The sequence below is a fragment of the Callospermophilus lateralis genome, unplaced genomic scaffold, assembly GCF_048772815.1.
Source record: "Callospermophilus lateralis isolate mCalLat2 unplaced genomic scaffold, mCalLat2.hap1 Scaffold_530, whole genome shotgun sequence".
In the NCBI taxonomy this organism is placed as follows: Eukaryota; Metazoa; Chordata; class Mammalia; order Rodentia; family Sciuridae; genus Callospermophilus; species Callospermophilus lateralis.
In genome coordinates, this window is record NW_027514463.1 from 24,244 (window position 1) to 47,900 (window position 23,657).

At 35.6% G+C, this 23,657-nt stretch overlaps 1 protein-coding gene across 1 annotated transcript in view; it reads left to right on the forward strand.

The window, feature by feature from the left end:
• Positions 1-22,760, forward strand: part of LOC143387781 (asparaginyl-tRNA synthetase-like) — a 36,313-nt gene extending 13,553 nt beyond the window's left edge. Inside the window, exons 6-7 of the mRNA XM_077108336.1 lie at positions 4,576-4,656; positions 22,689-22,760. Of these exons, the coding sequence (XP_076964451.1) occupies positions 4,576-4,656; positions 22,689-22,760 (153 nt within the window). The remainder of the gene's footprint in view (positions 1-4,575; positions 4,657-22,688) is intronic.
• Positions 22,761-23,657: the final 897 nt, after the last annotated feature.

Here is a 23,657-nt window from a genome sequence, read left to right on the forward strand (position 1 = left end):
GGAGTTCTCTGTCCAGTTCTCTCTTCTTTGATACTATGTCCCATGAACTTCAGCCACATTGGTCTCAACTGTCTCTCCTCAAATTAGGGAGTCTTCTGGGCTTTACCTTATCACTGTCTCCCTATGCTGTGACCTGAAAGAGCTCAGTATCATAAGCTGGCTGACTGGTAGGGCTCAACATTCGCTTCCCATCCCTCAGAGATCAGTATCTTTTTTTTGTAATATTTATTTTTTTAGTTGTACACAATACCTTTATTTTGTTTATTTATTTTTATGTGGTGCTGAGGATAGAAGCCAGGGCCTCGCATGTGCTAGGCAAGCGCTCTACCACTGAGCCACAACCCCAACCCCAGATCAGTATCTTTTATTGTCTTATATCCAGTATCGTGAAAATCATTGTTTCATCTGGGTTGCTTTTTATTTTTATTGTTTTTTTTTTGCTTTATGATTGTTTCAAGTGGGAAAGTGAATTCAATTCCTGTTTCTCCATCTTGATCATAGATCATAGATATGTATTATGTGAATATTAAGCATTAATTTTAGGGTTATTGGTGTTACTCTAGTGGGTTGCTGTAATGAATGAAGACATTTTGTCTCACCTCTGCATTTTAACCATTTCCTTCCACCTGGGAAAGCCAAAGGAGAATGTGGTCAACAAATTGTTGAGTTGAAGGGCCCCTCCTCTCATGTCAGTGGGAAGGCACCAAAAGGCCAGGATGATATCACAGAGAATACTCAGTGTTATTTCATGTGGTTTTGGAACTTGGCCCTTGCTCCTTCTTTGGATTCAACTAATTTCCCCTGGTTGCTTACCAATGTAAGCTTCCCCTGGGCTATATCCAAATTCATGCAGTCCCAGTACATCTGTAGCTCACCAAGAGAGTTCATGCTCTTTAAAAAGCTCCATCAGCTGGGCACAGTGATAAGTCTTAAGTTTGAAGTCAGCCTCAGCAATTTAACGAGGCCCTAGCAATTTAATGAGACTCTATCTCAAAATCAAGAAATAAAGCTGGCACAGTGGCACATGCCTGTAATCCCAGCAGTTGGGGAGGCTGAGATGGGAGGATCAAGAGTCAGCAAGGGCAAGGCATTAAGCAACTCAGAGAGACCCTGTCTCTTAATAAAATATAAAATAGGGCTGGGGATGTAGCTCAGTGGCTAAGTGCCCCTGAGTTCAATTCCTAGTACCAAAAACAAATACATAAAAGTTAAGAATAAGAAGCTCCATCAGAGTTAATTTCTGTTGAAACTGACAAAGAACACCATGCCTTTAAGGCACCTACTTAAAGAAAAATAAATCACATTATACAATGTTATCCCATTGTAATTTGAAAGGGTCTGTTTACATATGCTCTCAGACTTTCTTATGCAACTTCTACATGGCTTTTCAGTAGTGCTTGAACCACACAAACATAAAATCTGTTCAGATCTAAAAATATAGTGTTTCAACAGTTGATAAAGATTTCAACAGTTGATAAAGTGGACCTGCTTTAATACTGAAACAATTTTATGGATTTTTTTGGCCACAAGGTGGTAGTATTGGCAATCCATTAACAAGTTAGACTTCACCTCCTTCGTACATTTCTTTATTACTTGTAGCCTTAATAGATATAAATAAATAAGAGAATAAACTAGAAAATGTAAAGTAAGAAAAGTGCTTGAAAATAATTTGAATTTTAACACTATTGGTGATAGTTATAAAGGTAGATACTTTTTGAGTGCTATAAATGCATTTTTTAATTGTTATGCCCTGAAAAATATAATCCTGATGTGTCATTCTATGTTATCCACTTGTATGTGAGACATTTAGAATTGACTTGTTTAAAGTAGTCACTTGTAGCGCTCTAGGACATATAAAATAATAATTACATATCATCTATTTGGTGCAGTTTCTTCTACTTTAAATTCCCTAAAAGATATTAAGCTTTAAAATATAAAATTTTCATACATTTCAAATTTATCAATAAAAATTGAGAAATGTAGGAAGAAATAGAAACTTGAGAGGTACTTTAAGTTAGGATGTTTTGAAAATCTAGAGTTATCTTTTGTTTTAGTATTGAAAATATTTTGTATTTAACTTGGTTTGCTCATGAAATTGACACACATGCCATGTGCTAAAACTTGGCTGTCTATGATCCTCAAAATGAGTCATTTAGAAGAGCCAAATTTTTCAAATAACTGAAGTTTTTCTCCTTGGGCCCATTTTTTTCTAAGTGTTCCTAGAATGGATTGCATGCTTGCTTATCTTTTTCAAATGAAGCAGTAAAAGACTGCTGTGCCTTTCAGGGCTTGTCTCCTCTGGATGGCAGTCCTTCAGAGGCTGCCATGGAGTGGAGTGGTTTTAAACCCCTGTGTTGGATGGCCTGTGTTTTGGAGTGCCTGTGACTGGTTTTTATGTTTGTTTTTTTTTTTTAATGGGTTTTTTTGGACTCCTCTTGCTGTTGATTTTTGTTGCCAGTGGCATGCTAGTGTCTAGCAATTACTGTCACATTTCTGTTGATGGTGATTAAATAATGATATTTATTTCAGTTAAGTGTAAAGGGAAAATATCCACTAGTTTTCTGAGTGATGTGTATGGGCCTTAGTATATGAGTTTTGTAGTTTTTGGATACTCAGAACCTTCTAAAATACCTGTTTCTAGAATGTGTATCAAATTGTTTCAATCTGGAGGTGGCAGGTGGAGTCTAACAATTGGGTAAAGCATTTACTTCCACTTTTGGCTCCTTTTCTGGCCTTCATACCTCTATTTAGAAACCTCTTTGCTCTGGAGTGGTGTAAGTACCTAATACTGGTAGCCTCTCTGGAGCAGATACTGACAACATTCCTCCTTTCCTTGCTCTTGACTTTCATTTTATCTGTTTTGCCTCCCACTTTCTCTTTTTTGGACTTTGTGTACACTGCTTTATTGTTCTTCCTTTGTATTCTCATGCATAGCTCTTTGGTAATGTTAGAGACTTTGATAAGCTTTGCTAGCAGCATTAAAGCTTAAAAAGCTATAGTGACCCATTTTGTAAAGGTTTGACGTTAAGTATTAAAAATGGTTCCTACTCCTGTGTGACTTTTGTTTTGAATCCCATAATTATTGACCTCAGGTTTACAGTGCTGTTCCTGGTGGCATTTGACCAGTTCTAACTTTGATAATTACATTCAGCCATTAAATTTTCTCCTCTCGCTCTACCTCCCCTTCCCCACCCTCATTTCCTTTGAATTTTTCACTTCCTTTCTTTGTTTACTCCATTCATGCTCATAGTTGCTTACATTCATGTGGAATAAATGATTCATGTTCATAATTCTTGGCTACTAGGAGATAAAAATTTTATGAAGTAATGTTATTGATTGTATTTCCATGGTTCTCTATAATGTGCTCTGTGCAGCACTTCTAGGCACATTGCTCTCAGGTTAAGTACATATTTGAATACTTTCTGGGGCTTAATTTATAGCTTGACTATTTAATCAGCCTATATCATAAGTCATTGGCTTAATATAATTATAAAAGTTCATATTTGGGAGATCCCTGACAATGCCTGGAGTTGTTATATTCTACTGGTGATAGGCAGAATCTAGCATAGATGTGAGTGTATTGTATTGATTTCAAGGCTAGAATTTTGCGTTAAACACATGCTATTCTGGCTTTGTATTACAAATTTATTTTTAGCTACCTTCTACATCTATACTGACTATAACCTTTGCCTTCATACATAGTCACAATGAAAGAAGTGTAGCCTTGAAGTTGATGGGTTATTTCAGTCCTACTAGCAACAGCTTTTGTGGTTTACTAATGGAAATAGTCTCAGTTTTGATGGGAAGAACTGCCGTTGGGCGCCTTGGTGATGGATGGACTTGATGCTGCTCAGAATACTCTTCAGGCCAAGGAAGTACACTGTCTGTGCTACATGCAGTGCATTGTGCCATGGATTGAATGACAGAGACTTCCCACTAGTCATTTCTGCCTCTCTTGCTGTGCATTTCTTTAGTCCCTATTAGCCTTAATTTTTCTTTTGGATGGTTTATCACCGTTGAGGTTTTATTCCCACATAACTGAACTTCATATTGATTGCTTTGTATTCCCTGAATAATACGGGCAGCATTGCTATGCATTAACCTTGATTGAGTGTGTGTGAGTGTGTGTGTGTGTGTGTGCGTGCACGCGCACACGCACATGCATGCATGTACATGTGTGTTTGTTGAACCAACACCAGTAACTTAGAGAAGTAGAAAATGAGGGAATAGCAATACAGAGCCTGAGCACGGGGTTACAACCCTGGCTTAGCCACTGACTATTTATGTGGCTTTTGGCAATTTACTAAATCTCTCACGTACTCAGCTTTCTTATCTTTGAAATAAAGATATTGGAGAACTTAATTTCTAAGTCTGTTCCAAATCTAAAAAATTTTGTGCTTCTGTGCATAGTAAAATACTCAACCATCTTTCAATAACCTCATATTTGGAAGGTTGGGGGGATTTGATGTGGCATTCTCAGAGTTCCATTTTAATAGTATAACAACACAGTGTATATTCTTGGAATTTTTTCATGTGCAGATATATTGAAAAGAGTGTTTTTTCTTTTCCTTGCAGAACAGTGGTTTTGTGCACATTCATACTCCAATAATTACATCCAATGACTGTGAGGGGGCTGGAGAGCTTTTCCAAGTTGAGGCGAGTTCTGTTTCCCATCTTGGAAAAATATTGTTGTTTGATATTTTTCTCCTGAGGGTTTGTTTCAATTTATTTATTTATTTGTTTGTTTACTTATTTATTTATTTATTTTTGTAGTGCTGGGGATTTTGCATTCAAGGCAAGCACTCTACCAACTGAGCTATATTCCTAACCCCTTTTTAAATTCAATAAGAAGACCATAGGTAGCATCTGAAATTGATTGTAGAATTCTTAATATTTATTACAACTGCTCTGACTCCCTATCCCACTAGCCATATTACTAATACTGTGACTAAAAAGAGTGAATTTTTAATTTAGTACTCTACTTGCTTTCCTTAAGCCACTGAAATGGTTAATTAGAGAAATTTAGAGATTAATAAGGATTATAAGATATTCTGCAAATTCAACCATCAGTTGATGCTTGAACATAAATCATGTTTTTAAAAATGGATAAAAGGGCTGGAGTTGTGGCTCAGCAGTAGAATGCTCACCTAGCATATATGAGGCACCAGGTTCCATCCTCAGCACCACATATAAATAAATAAAATGAAGGTATTGTGTCCACTTACAACTAAAAAAAGTATTTAAAAAGATAAATAAAATAGAAAAGTATACATACAAATATCATTTTCTTTTTCAGATTCTTTTTTAAAATTACATTTCCATAAGAAATGATTTGTGTGTATACCCCATTAAGGTTTTTAGTTTAATTCTTTGTTTAACAACCATTTTTGGATTTCCTACTATGTGTCAGGTACTGTCAGCCTGCCCTTCTTGCAGGAAAAAAAATTTTTCCAACTTTTCTTAGTCAGTTGAAAGCCTTTCATTTATTAGTTTTACAGCTGAAAAAGTCATTAGCTAGTCACATACTGATGGACAAAGAGAACTAAATTGATGAGTTGTGCTTTTTGTATGTTTTTTATTTGCTGAATTTTTTAACTCTAGTAAATATCAAGGTGGTTCTTTAAACATTCAGTTGATTTTATTAGCTGACAAGATGTGTATATAACTGCTTTCTCAGTGTTAGGGCTTTCTGGCTCTTGATAACCATGCTTTCTCTTTATATTTTTGAACAAAGTTTTCTTTGGAAACAGTTGTTCTGACGTATTGAAGTCATTATTATTAGGAATAGTAATCAAATGTTGTCTTTCTTCATACTTGAAGAAATCTGGATGGCAGTTAACCTTCTGGAAAAAGCAGAATTAAAAAACCTGTTGAATGTTTAAAGTGGAAGTGTTAGCATCTATATATGAGTTCAAAGAAGTTAGCAAATGACAAAATAATAGTGTATTGTAAAAAACATTATTTTCTAGGTGTTTATTTTCTCTTTGTGAATATTGAAGTGAAGAAAAATTACTTAACCTTAAATGCATTTCATGATCCTTTCATCTAAACTATGGAATATTAAAAAACAGAGAAGCAAAAGTATAATTTCAAGGAGTTTTTACAAATAATAAGGGAATTTTAAAAGAGACCCAAATTAAACAAACTTAAATAATGATAAATTGGGAAATAATTTCTATACTACCAGGAAAATCTAAGTAGATCTGAGTGATTACAGTTTGTGTATTTTGGTTGCTAAACAACCAAAGGAAAGTTACTGCATAAATATGAATAGAAAGAGAGAAAAATATATTTCTGAAGCTAAATAAATGAAAAATGAAGTTCATATCATTTCAGGGCCAGAGAGAGGAATTTTACATAATGGGATTAGAGTACTAGAAAGACATGCTCTTGAATTCATTGATCTTACTATAGTCAGGGTCTAGATCAGATTTCAGCATCTGTGACTTTTGTGTTATGTATGGCCTGCCATCTTTGTTGTTTTCAGAAGTTCAGATACCAAGACTCACCTTTTGCTCTGCCTTTGTAAGCAGTATTTTTTCTTATTCTCACCTCATACACCTTACACACCTGTGTCCTTACAAGATTCATTCTTAATTTCCTCCTGGCTACTAGTAGAGGCATAGGGGTATGAATGTTGGCAACCACTTTTTAGGAAGTAGGTCTGAAAAAGTGGAACTTTTGTATTTAAATTCTTGAATTCTTGCTTCTCTACCAGGTGTGGTGGTGCACAGTTGTAATACCAGCTATTTGGAAGGCTGAGGCAGGTTCAAGGCCAGTCTAGACAATTTAGCAAGACGTCCCTGTCTCAAAAAGAGCTGGGGACATAGTTCAGTGGTTGAGTGTCCTGGGTTCAATCCCCAGTACCACCCTGCCTCAAAAAAAAAAAAAAGAAGTTGATGAGGAATAGGGGAGACTACATATATTTGAGGTTACAGTGTTACCAATTATAAATGATATGAAATCTATAGCAAAATATTGTCAGGGAGAATTGAGTTGGTCAGGAAAATCTTCAAAATGAACATGTGATTTAACTATATCTTAGGCAAGGTATTCCCAGTAAGGGGAACAATGTGAGAAGAATTGGAAAGTTAAGTTGAGCTGAAGGGGTTTTATTAGACTCTGAGTGAACAGATTTGAAGGTTCATATTGGCAAATTATAGAAAATAAAGGTGGCTAGCTTTAAGAATGAGGTTATGGAGCAGTTTGGGGTTTTTGTTGTTGTTGTTGTTGGTTGGTTGGTTGGTTGTTGTTGTTTAAGGAAAAAAATGTTTTGAGACATGTTTTACATACTATAACATTTACCCACTTATATCTATACCACTCCCTGGTTTTTAGTATATCCAGAAAGTGGTGCAGCCATTCACCACTTTCTAACTTGAAGGCATTTTCATCCCTCCGAAATAAACCAATGTATTTATTAGCAGTCTCTTCTCATTCTTACTCCCAGCTCTGACCACAATGCTACTTTCTATAGATTTGCCTCTTCTGGAACATCTCATATAAATGGATTCATATGACATATGGTCTTTTGTATCTGACATCTCTGATTTAACACAGTTTTTGAGGTTCATCCATGTTGTTTGTGTTTCCTTTCTTCATTCCTTTCTATATCAAACTGGCATTTCATTATGGGGATGTACTATTTTTTTAATCCATTTATCAGTTAATGGACATTTGTGGTATACTACATTTTACCTGTTACGAGAGTAATACTGCTGAGAACATTTATGAAAAGATTCTATGGATGGAGATAAACATTATCTCGTTTGTTTTGGAAGAAATTTAGGAGTAATATGGTAACTGTGTTCAACATTTTGAAAAATTTCCAAACTATTTTCCAAGGAGGCTATACCATTTTACATTCCCACCAGCAGCATATGAGAGTTCTAATTTCGTTGTATCATTGCTTATGCTTGTTATCTTTTATGTCTTTGGTTTATAGTCATCCTAATGAATGCAAAGTGGTATCCCACTGTGGTTTTGATTTGCATTTGCCTAATGACTAAGGGTGTTGAGCATCTTTTCACATTGACCATTTATATATCTTCTTTGGAGAAATATCCAAGTACTTTGCGCATTTTTTAAATTGGGTCCTTTGTCTTTTTGTTGTTGATTGAGTCACAGGAATATTTTTATGTATTGAACATACAAGTCTCCCCAACCCTCAGCAGTGTAAAGGCTGTAATGTTGCCCTCAGACACAGGCTTGGTGTGCCCACAATCACCCAGAAATGGCACTTCTTTGGATAGGGTTTCCTTTGGCTGTTTCTTCCCCTGACCACATGTAGTGTGATTGCTCCAATGCTTTAACAGTGTCCTAGAGCATGAAACTTTATCTCAAACTGATCCAGTCAATTTCAAACTCCTTTAAGGGGATAGTTTTCAAAATCAGTGTGTGGGATTTATTGTGACCTTGAAAGCGCTCTTCTAGCTTTTCCAGTATGTCTCTGGCACACCAATAGATCTACAGTTTAACCTTTATCTCCCACGGATCTGCCAATCTCTGATTACCTTTTACCAAATCACCAGTGTTGGAGAGAACCCTTCAATTAGAGAAGTTTTCCACACTCTTTTGCAAATAAAGTCAGTGCCTTTGAGGAGAGATCCAACCTCTATTTTATGGCCTGATACCCTGCCCAGGCAAAATCTTAGAGCCAGAGCTCTAATGCTAGAAGCATGGACAATGGATGATTCTCTGCGTGACATCTTGATTTAGAAACTGAATACTCAGTGGAGGGGGTGACAGCAGCCCCAGGTCTCTTGGGCTTGCCTCTGCTGACCTGGAAACCATAGCCCATGCATGGTCTGGGGACAGAGCCTTCCACCTGGGATTGGCGTAAACAGAACCTTTGTTCTTGGCTATATCATCCTGGAGTGGAGTTTCTGTCATGCCATGCTGTGAGGGGATTAGGAGGGAATGGGCTCTGGCTCAAACAAAGCAGACACCTTAGTCTTTATCAAGTTTAAAAACTTTTACCAGTTTCACAGAGGAATGGGTCTAAGAAGCTTCCCACACAAACATACCAGAAATTAATGGGTCAAAAAAACTAGTCAGTTTTTGAGCCAGGTGAGGTGGCACATACCTGTTACCCCAGCAACTCTGGAGGCTGAAGCAGGAGGATCACAAGTTCAAAGCCACACACAGTGAAAGCAAGGCTTTAAGACAAGGCCCTCTCTCTAAATAAAATACAAAAACAGGGCTAGGAATATTGCTTAATGGTTGAGTTGAGTGCCCCTGAATTCAATCTCCCACCTCCCCACACATGCACACAAAAATACTAGTCATTTTTTGACTTATTTTTACTACCAGGATCCTCAATTTCCTCAGTTGCAAAATGTAAATAACACTGTATTTATAGGTTGTAAGGTTTAAGTGGTTGATATGTATGAAAATTTCAAAGAGCTAATTAAAAATAAGGAAAATAGTATACAAGATCAGGCTGATGTAAACACTAGCATTTCTCCTTTCTAAACGAGTGTGCATTCTAGAAATGATAGTAAGAAGTTACCACCCCTCAGGAATTTGGGTTGTTGTAAATTTTATGGAACATATCATGTTTTGGATTCTGCTTGATGTTTTCACTTTTTAATTATTCTAACCCATTTTCTTTTAAACTTCCCCCCACCCCTCCTCTGTACTGGGCCTTACACTCTTAAAAACTTTTTAGATGATATGTAGGCTAACACAAGTCAGACCTCTTCTGAGAAAAACAAAACAAATAAACCACTTTTTTCAGCTAACATTAAACTCTTTATCTCCAACTCCTGTTGTACTCTTGTATTCAGTCACAGTGGCCGGTTTTAAGATTCCATTGTTTTTCAAAATGTTTCTTATTCATTACTTTGTTTCCCCATCTAGATTTTATATATGCTTCTTTGGGGGAAAAGCTGAGTACTTCCTAGAATATATAATATATAAGTACTTACTGATTGATATCTCCCCCACCCCACCCACGTGTCTGGCCTTGAACTTGGAATCCTCCTGCCTCAGCCTCCCAAATCACTGGGATCACACACGTGTGCCACTGTGCTGAGCTAATTAATAATTTCTAAAGACTGTTTTAGTTTTGCAGAACTTTCAACTTTAAGATTAGTCATTTTCAATCCTGTTGAGATGTCTGTTTCTACTAAAGAGGTTCAGATTCTACATGTGAAAAATGCCTAACCCTTGAACATGTTGAGGAAGATAGACTCTCAATTACATTAACCTTGGGGCATGGGGTCTGCTCTTTTATATTCTTTGAATTTTTTATCCTATTCATATATTACTTTTAAAAAAGATTATATATGTATAAGGTACACAATTCAAAAGTGAGGAAAAAAAGCACAAAGTGAAATGTCAGATTCCTCTCTTCCCAATTCCCAGCTGTCCTGTTCCTCCTGTAAGTAATCATTGTTAACCATTTCTTATTTAGTCATCCAGATATATTGTTTGCTTTCACAAAGATATACAAATATTTTCATATCTTTATTTATTACATATATGGTAGCTTACTAATTACAACACTCTAGGCCTTCCTTTTTTTATTTATCAGTAATTCCTATTGCTCCTTCCAAGGGTGTGTTTTGTTCCAGTGTATCAAGACATGTGTTTTAATGCATTGACCATATTCTTTTACTCATGGAATTTTGTTTCCATTCTTTTAATATTATCAGTAATGCTGCATTGAATATTATTATATATACTCAATTTGCACATGAGTAAATATAGTTATAGGGTTCTAAAAGTAATTACTCAGAAGAGATATGTATTTTATATTTTGATTGACAATTTGTTCTTAATAGAGGTTGTACTAGTTTTTATTACTGCCAGTAATACATGAAGGGGTTATTTATATGAATCAGCTTTCAGAGTATGTTACCAGTTTTTTAAATTTTTCTCAATTTTAATTTGATATGTTACATTTTAATTTTATTTATTTATTTATTTTTGTGGTGTTGGGGATTGAACCCAAGGCATTCTGCATGCACCGCAAGTGCTCTACTACCTGAACTATATCCCCAGCCCTATTATTTTTTAATTTTAAAAAATTTAATTAAAACAGGAAAAGAAAATACCACACTGGATTCAGAGAAGCAAGTTTGTTTTCTAGGACACTGAAAAAAGAACTGACTCAAGAAGCTATTGTGCTCCTGACCATGTTGTGTTTTTGCCAGTTCCTCTGTGAAGTGAGAATCTTGTGATTTAACACCGCAGCTAAAAGAGAAAAAAACCTCAGATTGTGAACTGATAGAGCCTAGGGCTACTTCTTTCCAAAGACTGAACTATTTCTCCCATTCCACATATTCACCAAGTGGAGTACATTCTTAAAATGATTCAGCCACACAACTGGACTAAAATTATAGGATTGATTCATCCTATAAATATTTGTTAAGCCTCCTTTTTTTGTAAAAAGTACTGTGCTAATGCTCTTTGATTTACAAAGTTATTTCCATTTTCCCTCTCAACAATGTGAATTTATATTTTTAAGAGAAAAACAAGATCCTACTATAGAAAATGTCACCCAAACAATGTGAATGTGAAAGCTAGCCATATTAAAACCAAACTGTGAGCATTACAAGGATATATTTTAAGTCAAATCCTTATAAATATAAAAGATACTATGAAATCTGAATCTATTTATCCTTGGGTTCATAATTTTAAAGTACTTCTTATTTTATTTAGACCCCAACATTTAACCTGAGAATAGACCTAAGCTAATAGCAATATCCAACATTGGTATAGTATGTTATTAAGTCAAGTAATACTTGCATATAATTTTGCTATCATTTATGTTGCTTCACTCATGTGTATGTACATTATACATATCATACATAATATGTAATAATATATAATGTGTATGTGTGTGTGTGTGTGTGTGTGTGTGTACCACTAAACAGAAGGAGCTTATTAGCTGTCATAACTCAAGGAGAAAAAAGAAAGAAAAGTAACATTTATTAAATACCAAATATATTTTAGGTACCATGTCAAGTTCCTTTATTTTACAGATAGATAGTATGTGATCTCTGCAGCAAGCCTTTGAAGTAGGAATTATTTGTCCTTCTGGGGGAGCAGAAACAATATGTTTTCCTTATACATCATACCTAGTATACTGGTAGGTGCTATAGGTGCTCCATAAATATTCATTGATGGATTATCATTGTTGTTTTAGATGAGGAAACAAGGTTCAGAAAAACTTGTCAAAAGCCATGCAGTAAAGGGCACAACTGTATTTTAAACAAAGTCTATTGTCTGTAGAGTAAATAGATAATAGACAACTCTGAAGAATGAGTGCCTCACTGAAATAAAGCTTCCTTGCTCTTTCTTTTGGGTCACTCTTTACACATAGCCTTTTATATTCCCAAGGGAGAAAAGATAACATTTACTCAGCCTACTGATGGCAGCCACTATACAGTACTGCTTTTGTTTGGTTTGGTTTTTGTTTTGTTTTGCACAAGTAACCTATTATTAATGCTTAATTCATTTGTATTAAATATTGTAGATCTCTCAAATAATGCAAACTGTGTAGACAGTTTAGAGTGCATACCTATACCAGTATTGAACTTAAGAACAGGGATATTATTAGTACCTTTGATCCCCCACTTCCCCATTCCATCTCTCTTCTCCCACTATCTTGAATTTTGTGTTTATTTTTCCCATGCTTTTTCTTATTTTAAAAAGTTTTATCACATGAATGTACCCCTAGGCTAAATATTTAGTTTTGCACATTTTTTAGTTCATACAAATGGAATCATAGCTTTTGTGGTGAGGTCCCCCCACCTCAGTACTATGTTCTAATTAAATCAGAATCTCTGGAAATAAGACTGAGTTGCTGAGGGCCTTGCTATGTTGCTGAGGCTGGCTTTGAACTCGTGATCCTCCTGCCTCAACCTCCTGAGATTACAGGCATGCATCACCACACCTGCGGTTCTCAATCTTTTTTTCTTCTAATCAGTTATACATAACAGTAGAATGCAGGATAGTAGAATCAACTTGACTGCATATTAAATTTACCTAGGAACTTTAAGAAGTATGAATACCTAGATACCACCCCCCAGAAATTTGTATTTAATTGGTCTCAGATGCAGTGTGAGCATGAAAAATTTAGAAGCATACTAAAATGCTAATAGAAAGTCAATATTGAAAACATTAATGAATCAAATTGAACAATAACTAAATATAGACACAGAATTTATAGGCTAGGTGATTGTGATCAATACCTTTTTTTCTTCTCAAACTTCTAGCTTCTTTGCCTTTACCAATGAAGAGAATTAATTAGCTAGTTAATTTTTTTTTCTATTACATAGTAGTATGCACAAATGAGTATTGGGTCCTCTGTTGAAGTTTATAGTTTTTTTTTTGTTGTTGTTGTTTTTTGGTGGTGCAGGGGATTGAACTCAGAGCCTTGTGCATGCAAGGCAAGCACTCTTCCAACTGAGCTATATCCCAGCCTTTGAGAAGTTTATTTTAAAAATTGTTTAATTAAAATAAGCTGGTCCTCAAGAAATGTACAGTTTTTTTTTATCCACACAGAATAATTAAATATTTAATTGGGTTTTACCTTTTATAATAGTAATTATACAGAATAATTTATACAGAATAATTAAATGTCAAATCATGATTTGCTTTTTGTAAGTGCTTTAAGAGAGCTTCCTGACAAGGAAAAACTAGGTACTGGGGTGATCAGAGAGATGTCCACAGGACCCTTTTTGATGTTTCCGTCTTTGATTTTTGTCTCAATTTTGTCTTTTACTATCTGTTTCCAGAATTAGCCACATTTACCCCAAATCCCTTTCAGAAAGTTAAATTAGTAGGAGTTTGGATTGTGGTGAGAAGCAAGCAGATAAAGTGAATTATTGATGCATATCTAATTCAATAGTTCTAATTAATATTGAGTATCTAATATGTTGAAAATATAGTACTGAACGAAGTACACAGAAGTTTTTTTCCTTGTGAAATGTACATCCTTGTAGAAGGAAAATAAAAAAATTAAAAACTAAAATAGAGAGTATGATAGATTTTGTGGTCACTATCTTCAAAGATAGCTTCCTAGCTAGCATACTATGCTTCCTAACATTTGTACTCTTCTCTTGTCCCCACCTACACTTAGGTTGGGCTGGTTTTGTATATCCTATAAAACATGGTAGAAATAAAGTTTCCTTGTCTAGGTCATAATCCCCACAGCTTCTTCCTTTGGTCTTCTGCAACATGAGTTCTGGGAGCAAGTCACTATCATATGAGCATTCTGGGTATCAAGAGGCCATCATCCTTTGAGCACACTCAGAATAGTCATGTGGGAGGCTGTGTGGTCACATGCCTGGCTAGCCACCAACTGTTTGAGCTCTACCATCTGAGGTAGATGATGGGAGAAGTTACTTTGAATATCTAGCTCATTAGAGGAGCCTCAGATGACTTCATTACCAGAACTCATTTGAGTAACCACATACAGAGAATCCATGCAAGAACCTCCTTGCTAAACCCAGGCAATCCACCGAATTGTAATATTGTTTTAAAGACAGTAATATTGTTTTAAACCACTATTTTAGGAAGATTTTGTTTTACCAGGCGGTAGGTAATCAGAACAGATAAATGAGTAGTACTGTAGAGAAAAGTATACTGGGAAAAAGAGATTGAGTGGGGAGGGCATTCTAGTTTAAATTGGGTGGTCAGGGAAAGCCTTGCTTAGATGTTCAAACAAAAATGTGATGATTTGAGGAAGTAAGTAGTGTTGGTAACTGGGAAAGAACATTCCAGTTAAAAGGAGTAGCAAGGGGCTGGGGTTGTGGCTCAGTAGTAGAGAGCTTGCCTAGCACCCATGAGGCCCTGGGTTCGACCCTCAGCACCACATAAATAAATAAAATAAAAGTATTGTGTCTATCTACAACTAAAAATATATATATTAAAAAACTATTTTAAAAAAAAAAAGGAACAGCAAGTACAAAGTCTCTGTGCTAGAGCTACCTGAAAGTTTCACGAAATAACCTCAAAGGCAGGTGTAAATGGAACACAGCAAAGGAGGGCAAGAACAGTAGGAGCTGACGTCACACAAGTATGGTCATACACCACCTAGTGATGTTTATGTCAGAGACATACTACATATATGATCTCATAAGGTCTCATAAGATTATATTGGAGCTGAAACATTCCTATCACCTGGTGATATCATTTATGTCAAAATGAATCCTACTGTTATGTATAACTAAAAAGAACAATAATAAAGATTTATAAAAATAAATGTAGGGGGCTGGGGATGTGGCTCAAGTGGTAGCGTGCTCGCCTGGCATGTGCCGGGGGGGGGGGGGGCACTAGGTTCGATCCTCAGCACCGCATAAAAATAAAAATAAAATAAAGATGTTGTGTCCACTGAAAACTAAAACATAAATATTAAAAAATAAATTTTCTCTCTCTTAAGAAAAATAAAAATAAATAATTGTAGGAAGGCTACAGTTTGGTGATGCACCCTTCTCCGTATTTTTAATCTTGACAGGTCTTATTGCTTATCTGTATGGAAATAGCTGCTACCAGCAAAAATCATTTTGTGCTTACATTACCCACCTCTTTCTTGCATTCCCTTGGCATCTGGACATCCCTATTCCTTCTTTTTCACTATATAGTCCCTATATTGGATTTTTTTCAATGTGCTACTTCTACTGATATCTTCTAATGATGGAGATGGGAAGAGCTATAGAATTTCTCTGAGAACAGATTTCTCTTTTTACCCAAAAGGAATTATTAGCTCAGAGAAGTCATTAAACTCTATTGACACAACCATACCATGATCATAATAGCACTGCATTCTGGTTCATCTAACTTTAAATCAGTTTTCTTTCTCCTTCCTTCATCCCTTGTTGCATAGGCAAAACAAACAGAGTGTCATGTTATCTATTATACAAATATATTCTTAATTATGATGTCATACTCTTTTAAATTGAGAATTGAGTATCTTAATTCCTCCATCTCCCACAAGGCTAGTATAGGATTCATTAAGAAGACATTCATTGAGAAGACACCTCTCTGATACCTATTATTTACCACCAATTAGAAATATTTGTCCTAGAAGAAAAATATCACATTTTATTAAGGATGTTGTCTATTTAGTGACTAGAGCTCAACAAACAAATTTGGTGGCAAAATCAAGTCATAAGCATGCAGTTAACTTCCTGAAAAAAGACAACTTGGAAAGGGGGAATTTTCTCTTAGGACCCAGTTTGTCTTAATAGAAAATACATTATCTCACAAATAGGAGTTTGTTTCATGCTTTCTGCTAAAAAGGGAGCCAATGTTGGAATGAAGGCCTAAAGATTGAAAAAATGAGTGGGACAGTTCTTTGGCAGGCTACCTGAGGGATTTGGCTTCTTAACAGTGAAAATATCCTCAACTATATAAATTATTCATGTTGGGACAGCCTGAGTCTTAGGCTTCCTTGATGGAGTCATATGGGAAACAATGTCTAGACATCAGAAATCAAGATTTTGCTTTTACAACTCACTGTTTGAAAAACTGCTAAGAGCAATACCTTCAGTGGACTCTAATGTATCATTTTTGTAACATCTGTCAAATGTATGTCAGCAGTCATACCAAGCAGAAATTTTGACCTGTTGGAAAAGAGCAATTGCTATAAATGGCATCACCATTTGGAAAAGTACTACTTCTTGTTTGTTTGGAAAGCATAGACTCTTAAAATAATGCTTAAAATAGGAGAAGAGATTTGTCAGACAATAAGCTCACCTCTGCTATGCCTGAGCTCTACGGTCATAAGCCCTCCCATTGTCCCTCAGGAAAATAGAGCCTCTCTTTAGAGGTTTCTGGTATCCATTAGAAGCATTATGATATGCAATAAACAAAACTATGGGCTAACATCTGCTTAAAGTGACTATTATAGTTAAGAAAAGCAGTGAATATTTTGGATGGAAAAAATTTCTGAAGAGAATTTAAGGTCTGCAATAACAGATCCAAAATATATTCAGTGTAGGAAGAATCAATGCAAAGGCTTGCATTTTTGTTCTAAAAGTCAAAGGCCCAAACACAGCCTGAGAAAGGCTTGCTTCAACAAAAGCACTTCTTAGTTTTTCAGTTTACTACAAGAGCATCAAATGCAATTCCCCATCTAAACCTCAGAACACAGAAAACAATTTCAATGACACTTAAATGGTATACACGTGGTACCACTCCAGATGCATAGGAAAAATGTAAATTCACTGCATAAAGTGAATGCATTTGGGCACTTGGACTTGATTCTTTCCTGGAATTCCAAATGAGAAAGATTGCTAGACTCTGTTGTAGACTAAACTTTGCCCCTACTTCCTCCCTCATTGGCACAATTGAGTACAGTGACCTAAAAAGTTGCTGGGATTTAATAGCATTCTGATTTAAATTCAGGCCTTTAACTAGAAGATGAATCATGACTCTTCACTGTTTCTTCACTGTGTCAATTGAACAAAGGGGTACAGATTCTCAGGAAATATAATGATGTGTTTAATTCGCAAACTAGGAGATACTTCCTGAAGGCAGCACTTTGTAATTGAGTCTTAACTATATGATATTATTTTTATTCAAATGAGAAAGGGCAGGACTGGTAAAAATAATTGAGATGCATCCACACCTGTATTATACTGAAATCAAACGCTTATCAAGGAAGATCAGTTGTGATAATTTGGCATAGGAGTTAAACAAATCTGAAACATTTGGGAGGCAAAAAAGAAATCATCAGAAATGAGCATTGGAAATTAAACTTTCCAAAATATTGTTGCATTGGGTGAATATACAAGAACATAACACATCCACTATTAGGTATAATTAAAACACACCAATAAAAATATATAAATGTTTTAAAAACCTCCATCATAAAGAAAATCAAAAGCTAGAAAAAATAAAGAGCATTGGGATGAGATCTCCAAAATTTCTATATCTAATAGATTAAATGACAATGACTTAAGCATCTATGATATCATTCAGATCACAAAAAGCTATCACACACCTGTGACATCCTTGTCAGGGTTATGGCAAGCAAAAGTGGATCCGCTTAGGTCCTTCCTAAGGGAATTGATATACATGGGAAAGCAATAAAGTCTTCTGTCTGAGAGCAATATCTGCAGTCAGATAGTCTTGAGTTCACATCCCTACTTCACTGCTCACTGCTTGTGTAAACTGCTAATTGTGCTCTCGGCCCAGTTTCTGTTTTAGCAAAATGGGTTTTAAAATACCTGAATTAAAGTTATTTTTAACTTTTAAATTATATAATGTGTGTGTGTCTGTGTGTGAAGCCCAATATATTACAACTTCTTAATAAATGATGATGATGATTAGTCATGGAGAGAAAAGGAAACAGAAATGACAGGCACAGGATTGGGTCATTAATAAACTTGCCATAAGATAAAATGGAGGGGTTAGGAAAACAGGTTGAGAGGGCAGTCTAGCTTAGAACTTTCAAATATATGTAGCTGTGAAAATGAAAGTTCCATTAATAGATTCAAAGCCACTAGTCTATGACATACTCAGATTTGAAATGGAAAAGAAAACAAATTTGGAGACTTTAAGAGGGCATGATATCACCTCTTCAACACACAAAAAAATCAGTGCCATTTAGTCCATCCAGAAGAATTCAAAGTTCTATTACAAATGTAGTTCTCCAGCCTTTGGCAGCTTTGAACTTTCACTGTTCTCCAACGCTCTTTGCTACTCAAATTCAGTCCACAAATGAGAAGCATCTGAGTCCTGTAAGAGCCCCATAAGAACTTGCTAGAAATGCAGAAAGTCTAGCTTCTTTAAAGGCCCTCTCAGTCAGAGTCTGCACTGTTACCAGAGTCCAAAGTGATTAGAGGCTCTGCTTCAGTGAAAAGTTGGAGTAGGAAGAAAAATGTCAGTTAGTTAATTAGATGACTTAACTTTCAACTGTAAACTATTTATACTAATCTGATTAAAGAAACGTTGCTGTGTTTGTTGACTACATGAATGGACTAAAGAAACTTATGACATAGCTTCATTCTGCCATGTTTTTTTCCCCATTTTTAAATTTATGGGTCCTTTACAGGTCTGGAGAAGAGACCACAAACAGGAGATGTTTGCATTTTTAGACATCAACTCACTATGGAACTGAAATATTCACAAAGTTAATAAAAGTTATTACAAAGTTATAGCATTTTTCCTCATAAAGCAAAGATGGCTTGGCTCTTAGTATTATGCTCAGCTTTTAAAATAAAAACTCTTCTATTTAATTTATTCAAACCATATGTTAGATTTTATTTAGCACATTTGCCATTTAAACCCCTTAAGTTTTCTTCTGCATGGTTTAGGTGTAATGTATCCTAGAGCTGTATATAAAGCAAATTATTTTTGACAGTGGTGATTTAGAAGAAGTGTTCAAAATTATGCCACATTAAAACATCTGGAATTGCTCAAAGTCATAGAGGAAGTATTTATTTTTATTGTCACAGTAAATTGTCTCTATTACACATTTTGAAATGCATTAATTTTGATTTGAAAAATTATTTCAGAGGTAGTTTAATGCTTCCCCCCAAAAAACCTATAAAGAGAAAAGTTTTAAATATAGACATGAAAAACTTGAATAAGATTTTTGGAAACATAAGAGGTTGACTGATATTTATCTTTTCATACTTTTGTTTCCAACAGAAAGGGTTAAGTTATAGCTCAGTTATAGAGCATTTGCTTATCTTAAATGAAATCCTGGGTTTGAGCCTCAGCATGAAAAAAAAAAGAAGTCATAAATTATTACCCATATTCATCTAATGTAACTGAATACTTCTAATTACTCATTAAGGAATATTTATTGAGTACCTATTATGTGTGAAGGTACTTGATCCTGTTTTCTGCACACTTAAAAAATAATACTGGATAGGAAATATTTTCCTTGAGGGAGCTTATAGGAATCACAAATATTGTGCAATTATGAAAACTGTCCATGATGCAGTAAGACTATATGGTATGGACATTTGTAATTTTCTGAAGGAGATATCCTGAGGCAGTTATGAAACTGGTAATGGATGGAAGGAACATATGGCTTTAAATCTAGGTGTTGAGGATGACAGAGAGATTGGCCAGAGAGGAGGAAGCAGTCAATAAGCAATGACTAATGTTGGAGGTTGGAGCCATCCCAAAGGTTAGACCAGCAGGGTATTGTGAACCATGTAAGGGTGTTACTCTTCCAGCTTGAGGATCAGCAAGCTTGACTTAAGCAAAAAGATGTCATTTGTTGTATGTGTACTTATGCAGAAAGAATAAGGAATGAATGAGAAAAGACTCTTTAGGAAGCTAGTGCAATAGGACCCATGAGTACTCTAGAATCTAACCCCCCAAAAAAATCAGTGTTATGACAGGTTAACCTGTGACTCCTTCCAGAGATCTTTTTTTAACCTTGTCTTTCTGTTACGTCTGTTACCGATGTCTATCTTAACACAACCATACATCTTATCCTTACCACTCTTCCAAGAATGTCACATCTTCTTTGCATCCCAAGTCTTCACACAGTGCTGCTTCTACCCAGAATGCCACTGCCTTTCTTCAAAGCCCCCTTGACAGTCTCCTCAGGAAAAGCTCATTGTCCCACCTCCCTGCTGGCATTAACTCCTGATTACAACCAGACGATGTAACATTTACTATGTTTTGCAGTGATTATTTTTTTATTTTTCTTCACCAACAGATCAATGGATTTGGAGCTGTTTATTTAAACCATCCAAAATAATCCAATGCATGTGAAAGACCAACATATAACACAGAACTAAAGGGTTATTATTTTTTCAACTCAGAGGCAAGGGGAGTTCTGGTTCCCCTCTAGATTTTCTTGGAGAAGAATAAAAAAAAATCCCAAGTTTTCAGCACCTCAAGTCTAAAATAAATGAATAAAACACACATTGTAGCTGTTATATTGGTGAAGTTACTTTCCACCACATCTATTCAAAGATGCCAGGAAGCCAGAATCTATTCTTACCTTTACAGATTTCTAGGCATAGGTCTAGCAATCATTTCTCTACCTGACAAACTCCTGGACTAGGTCAAACTCCCTACATGGATCTTTTGAAACCATTCTTACTTGGCTAGAGATGAAAGGTAAGCTGCACACTCCACCCAACTCTGTTCAGAAGATATGGGGACGGAAAAGAAAAATAGAATTTGAAGTCCAACAAACATCTCCAAGAAGTTATTTACAAAAAGATGCCCTCCCTCTTGGTATCTGCAACTTCTGAAGTATCACTGAGGAATCTGTTGAACTGAGAATTGGAAAACTGATTCTCAATTATTTCCTCTGTTGATCTGCATAGGTGATCATTATCTCAGTGATGTAGGAGTGCTTAGAATTTCTGACTTTATCATTAGTCTTTAGAGTGTCAACCAACACTAGAACAAAGAGTGTCATTATACCATTCTGTTGAATATATAAGGCTTATTCTCTGGTAATAAGAAAATGATGTTGTTCATGTTCAGGAACAAAACTGACATGAGGCTTACATTGCATTGCATGTAATTGACAGTCCATAAACAAATAAATATGTGGTGATAAGTGTTCCAAAATTAAAATAAAAGAACCCTAACTATTGATTAAAGAACAATATAGGGAGAGAGCTTGCTCTTTAAATTGAGTGGTCCGTCAAAGCCACTTTGAAAATATATTTGAGCATAAATCTTTAATAAAGTGAGGGGTAAAATCTGATGATAACTTGAGGCCTTCCTAGAAGAACAAAATGCATGAGCTGACAGCAGACCTGGTGTGTCCAAGAAGCATCAGGGAAACCAGAAGACTCACTGAGTAGCCTAGAAAAGAAGTTGTAATAAAAGATGATTCAGAGAAAAGGTGGGAGAACAGGTGAAGCAGAGCCTGTAAATCTGGCTCTGATGAAGACAAGGCCTTAGAATGCTATGAGCAGGAACAGTGGCATGATCTAACATTTTTAAATTGTCATAATATTTTTACATACATATATTTTATGAATAGTTGACCCATGCATATAATATGTAATAACAAAATCAGGGCAATTAGCACTTCCATATCCTTAAACATTTATTGTTTCTGTGAATTGGGAAAATTCAGACTCCTCTGGTTGTTTTGAAATATATAATAAATTGATATAGACTGCAGTTATTCTTCTGTGCTATAGAATACAGAACTAGCTCTTCTTATGTGGTTGTACTGTGGTACTCGTTATCAAATCTCTCTTGATCCCCTCTCTCCTTTTCTTTATAGCCTCTAGTGATCACTCCACTCTTCTATGAGATTCAACTTTTCAGCTTTCACGAAAGAGTGAGAACTTGCATTGTTTTTCTTTGCCTTGCTAATTGTATCTAATATAAGACCCTCCAGTTCCATCCATGTTGCCATGATGACAAGATTTCATCTATTTTATGATTGAATAATATTTCTTTTAAATGACTGCCCTAATTTCTGTCTTAAAAAAATAGCCTCAAAAGGAAAAGTTCTTTAGCAGGAAGATCAATCTAGAAGTGCTGCTATAATCTAGGAAAGAGATGATAGATTTAGAAGCCACTGAAGGAGCCATGGGAAAGGGCTGGATATAATTTAGGAAGTGTTGACATATACTGTAGGAGGCTGAATAACAGTTATCCAAAATATCAGCTCTTAATCCTTGAAACCTGCTATATTATTTGAAAAAAAGGATCTTTTGCAGATCTGGTTGAAAATTTTGAGAAAAAAGGTTATCTTGCTTTATTGGTGTGGGCCCTAAATGCCATCACAGTGTGATGAGAAAGGTACGGGTAGCCTCAACATGAAAACAGAAAAAGAGAAGGCAATGCCGCCACCAAAGTAGAGGTTGGTTCTAAGTCAGAAGTCAAGAAATGCAAGGACCCACCCGAAGAGACAAGGAACAGATTCTCCTCCAGATCCTCTGGCACCTTAATTGGTCTGTTAAACTAATTTTGGACTTCTAGACTCCAGAACTGTTAGAGAATAAATTTTAAGGCAGTAATCTTGAGATACTTGGTAACAGCAGGCTCACAAAACTAACAAAGGCTTGATGTCACATGTGAAAGTAAGAGAAGAGCCAGAGACAACTGGAGGCAATTTTGTTTAAGTGAAGATGTGGTGTTTCCAATTCCCAAGATGGAGACATCTGGGACAGGGACAGCTTTAGAGGAGAAAAATAAAATTATAGTTTAGACATGTTTTGTTTGAGATTATTATCGGCATCTAAAGGTAGCAATTCAGAAGACTGTGAGTCTGGAATTGAAAAGACGATTCAGGGCTGGAGGTGGATGTGAGAGTTATTAACAACACCAAAAAAAAAAAAGAGTCATTAGCAGTGTATAAGTGGTAATTAATGTCATGATACAGAATGAGCTCACTTAGGAAGCACTGGAGACAGGGAATGTGTTCAATGACTGAGTTCCAAAAATTCCTCGTTCGGACATCAAGAAAATCAGAAGGACCTAGCAAAAGACACGGAGAGTAAGCTGTGACTAATCTGTGAAAAGAACCAAGAGAAGATGGTGTCCTAGATTCCAAATAAAGAAGATTTATCACAATGCTGGGAGCAATTCTGTCAAATGCTGTGGAAAGAATATAGGATGGGGAAGTTTAGACAGCTAATAGGAATTTTGGGGGAGTGGAGCTATAAGTGAAGGAAGTAGAAAAAATAACAGAGTATCAGGTAGGAGTACGTTTTTAAGATGAAAATTGTCCTAGCAATAACATCATGGTCTTAATA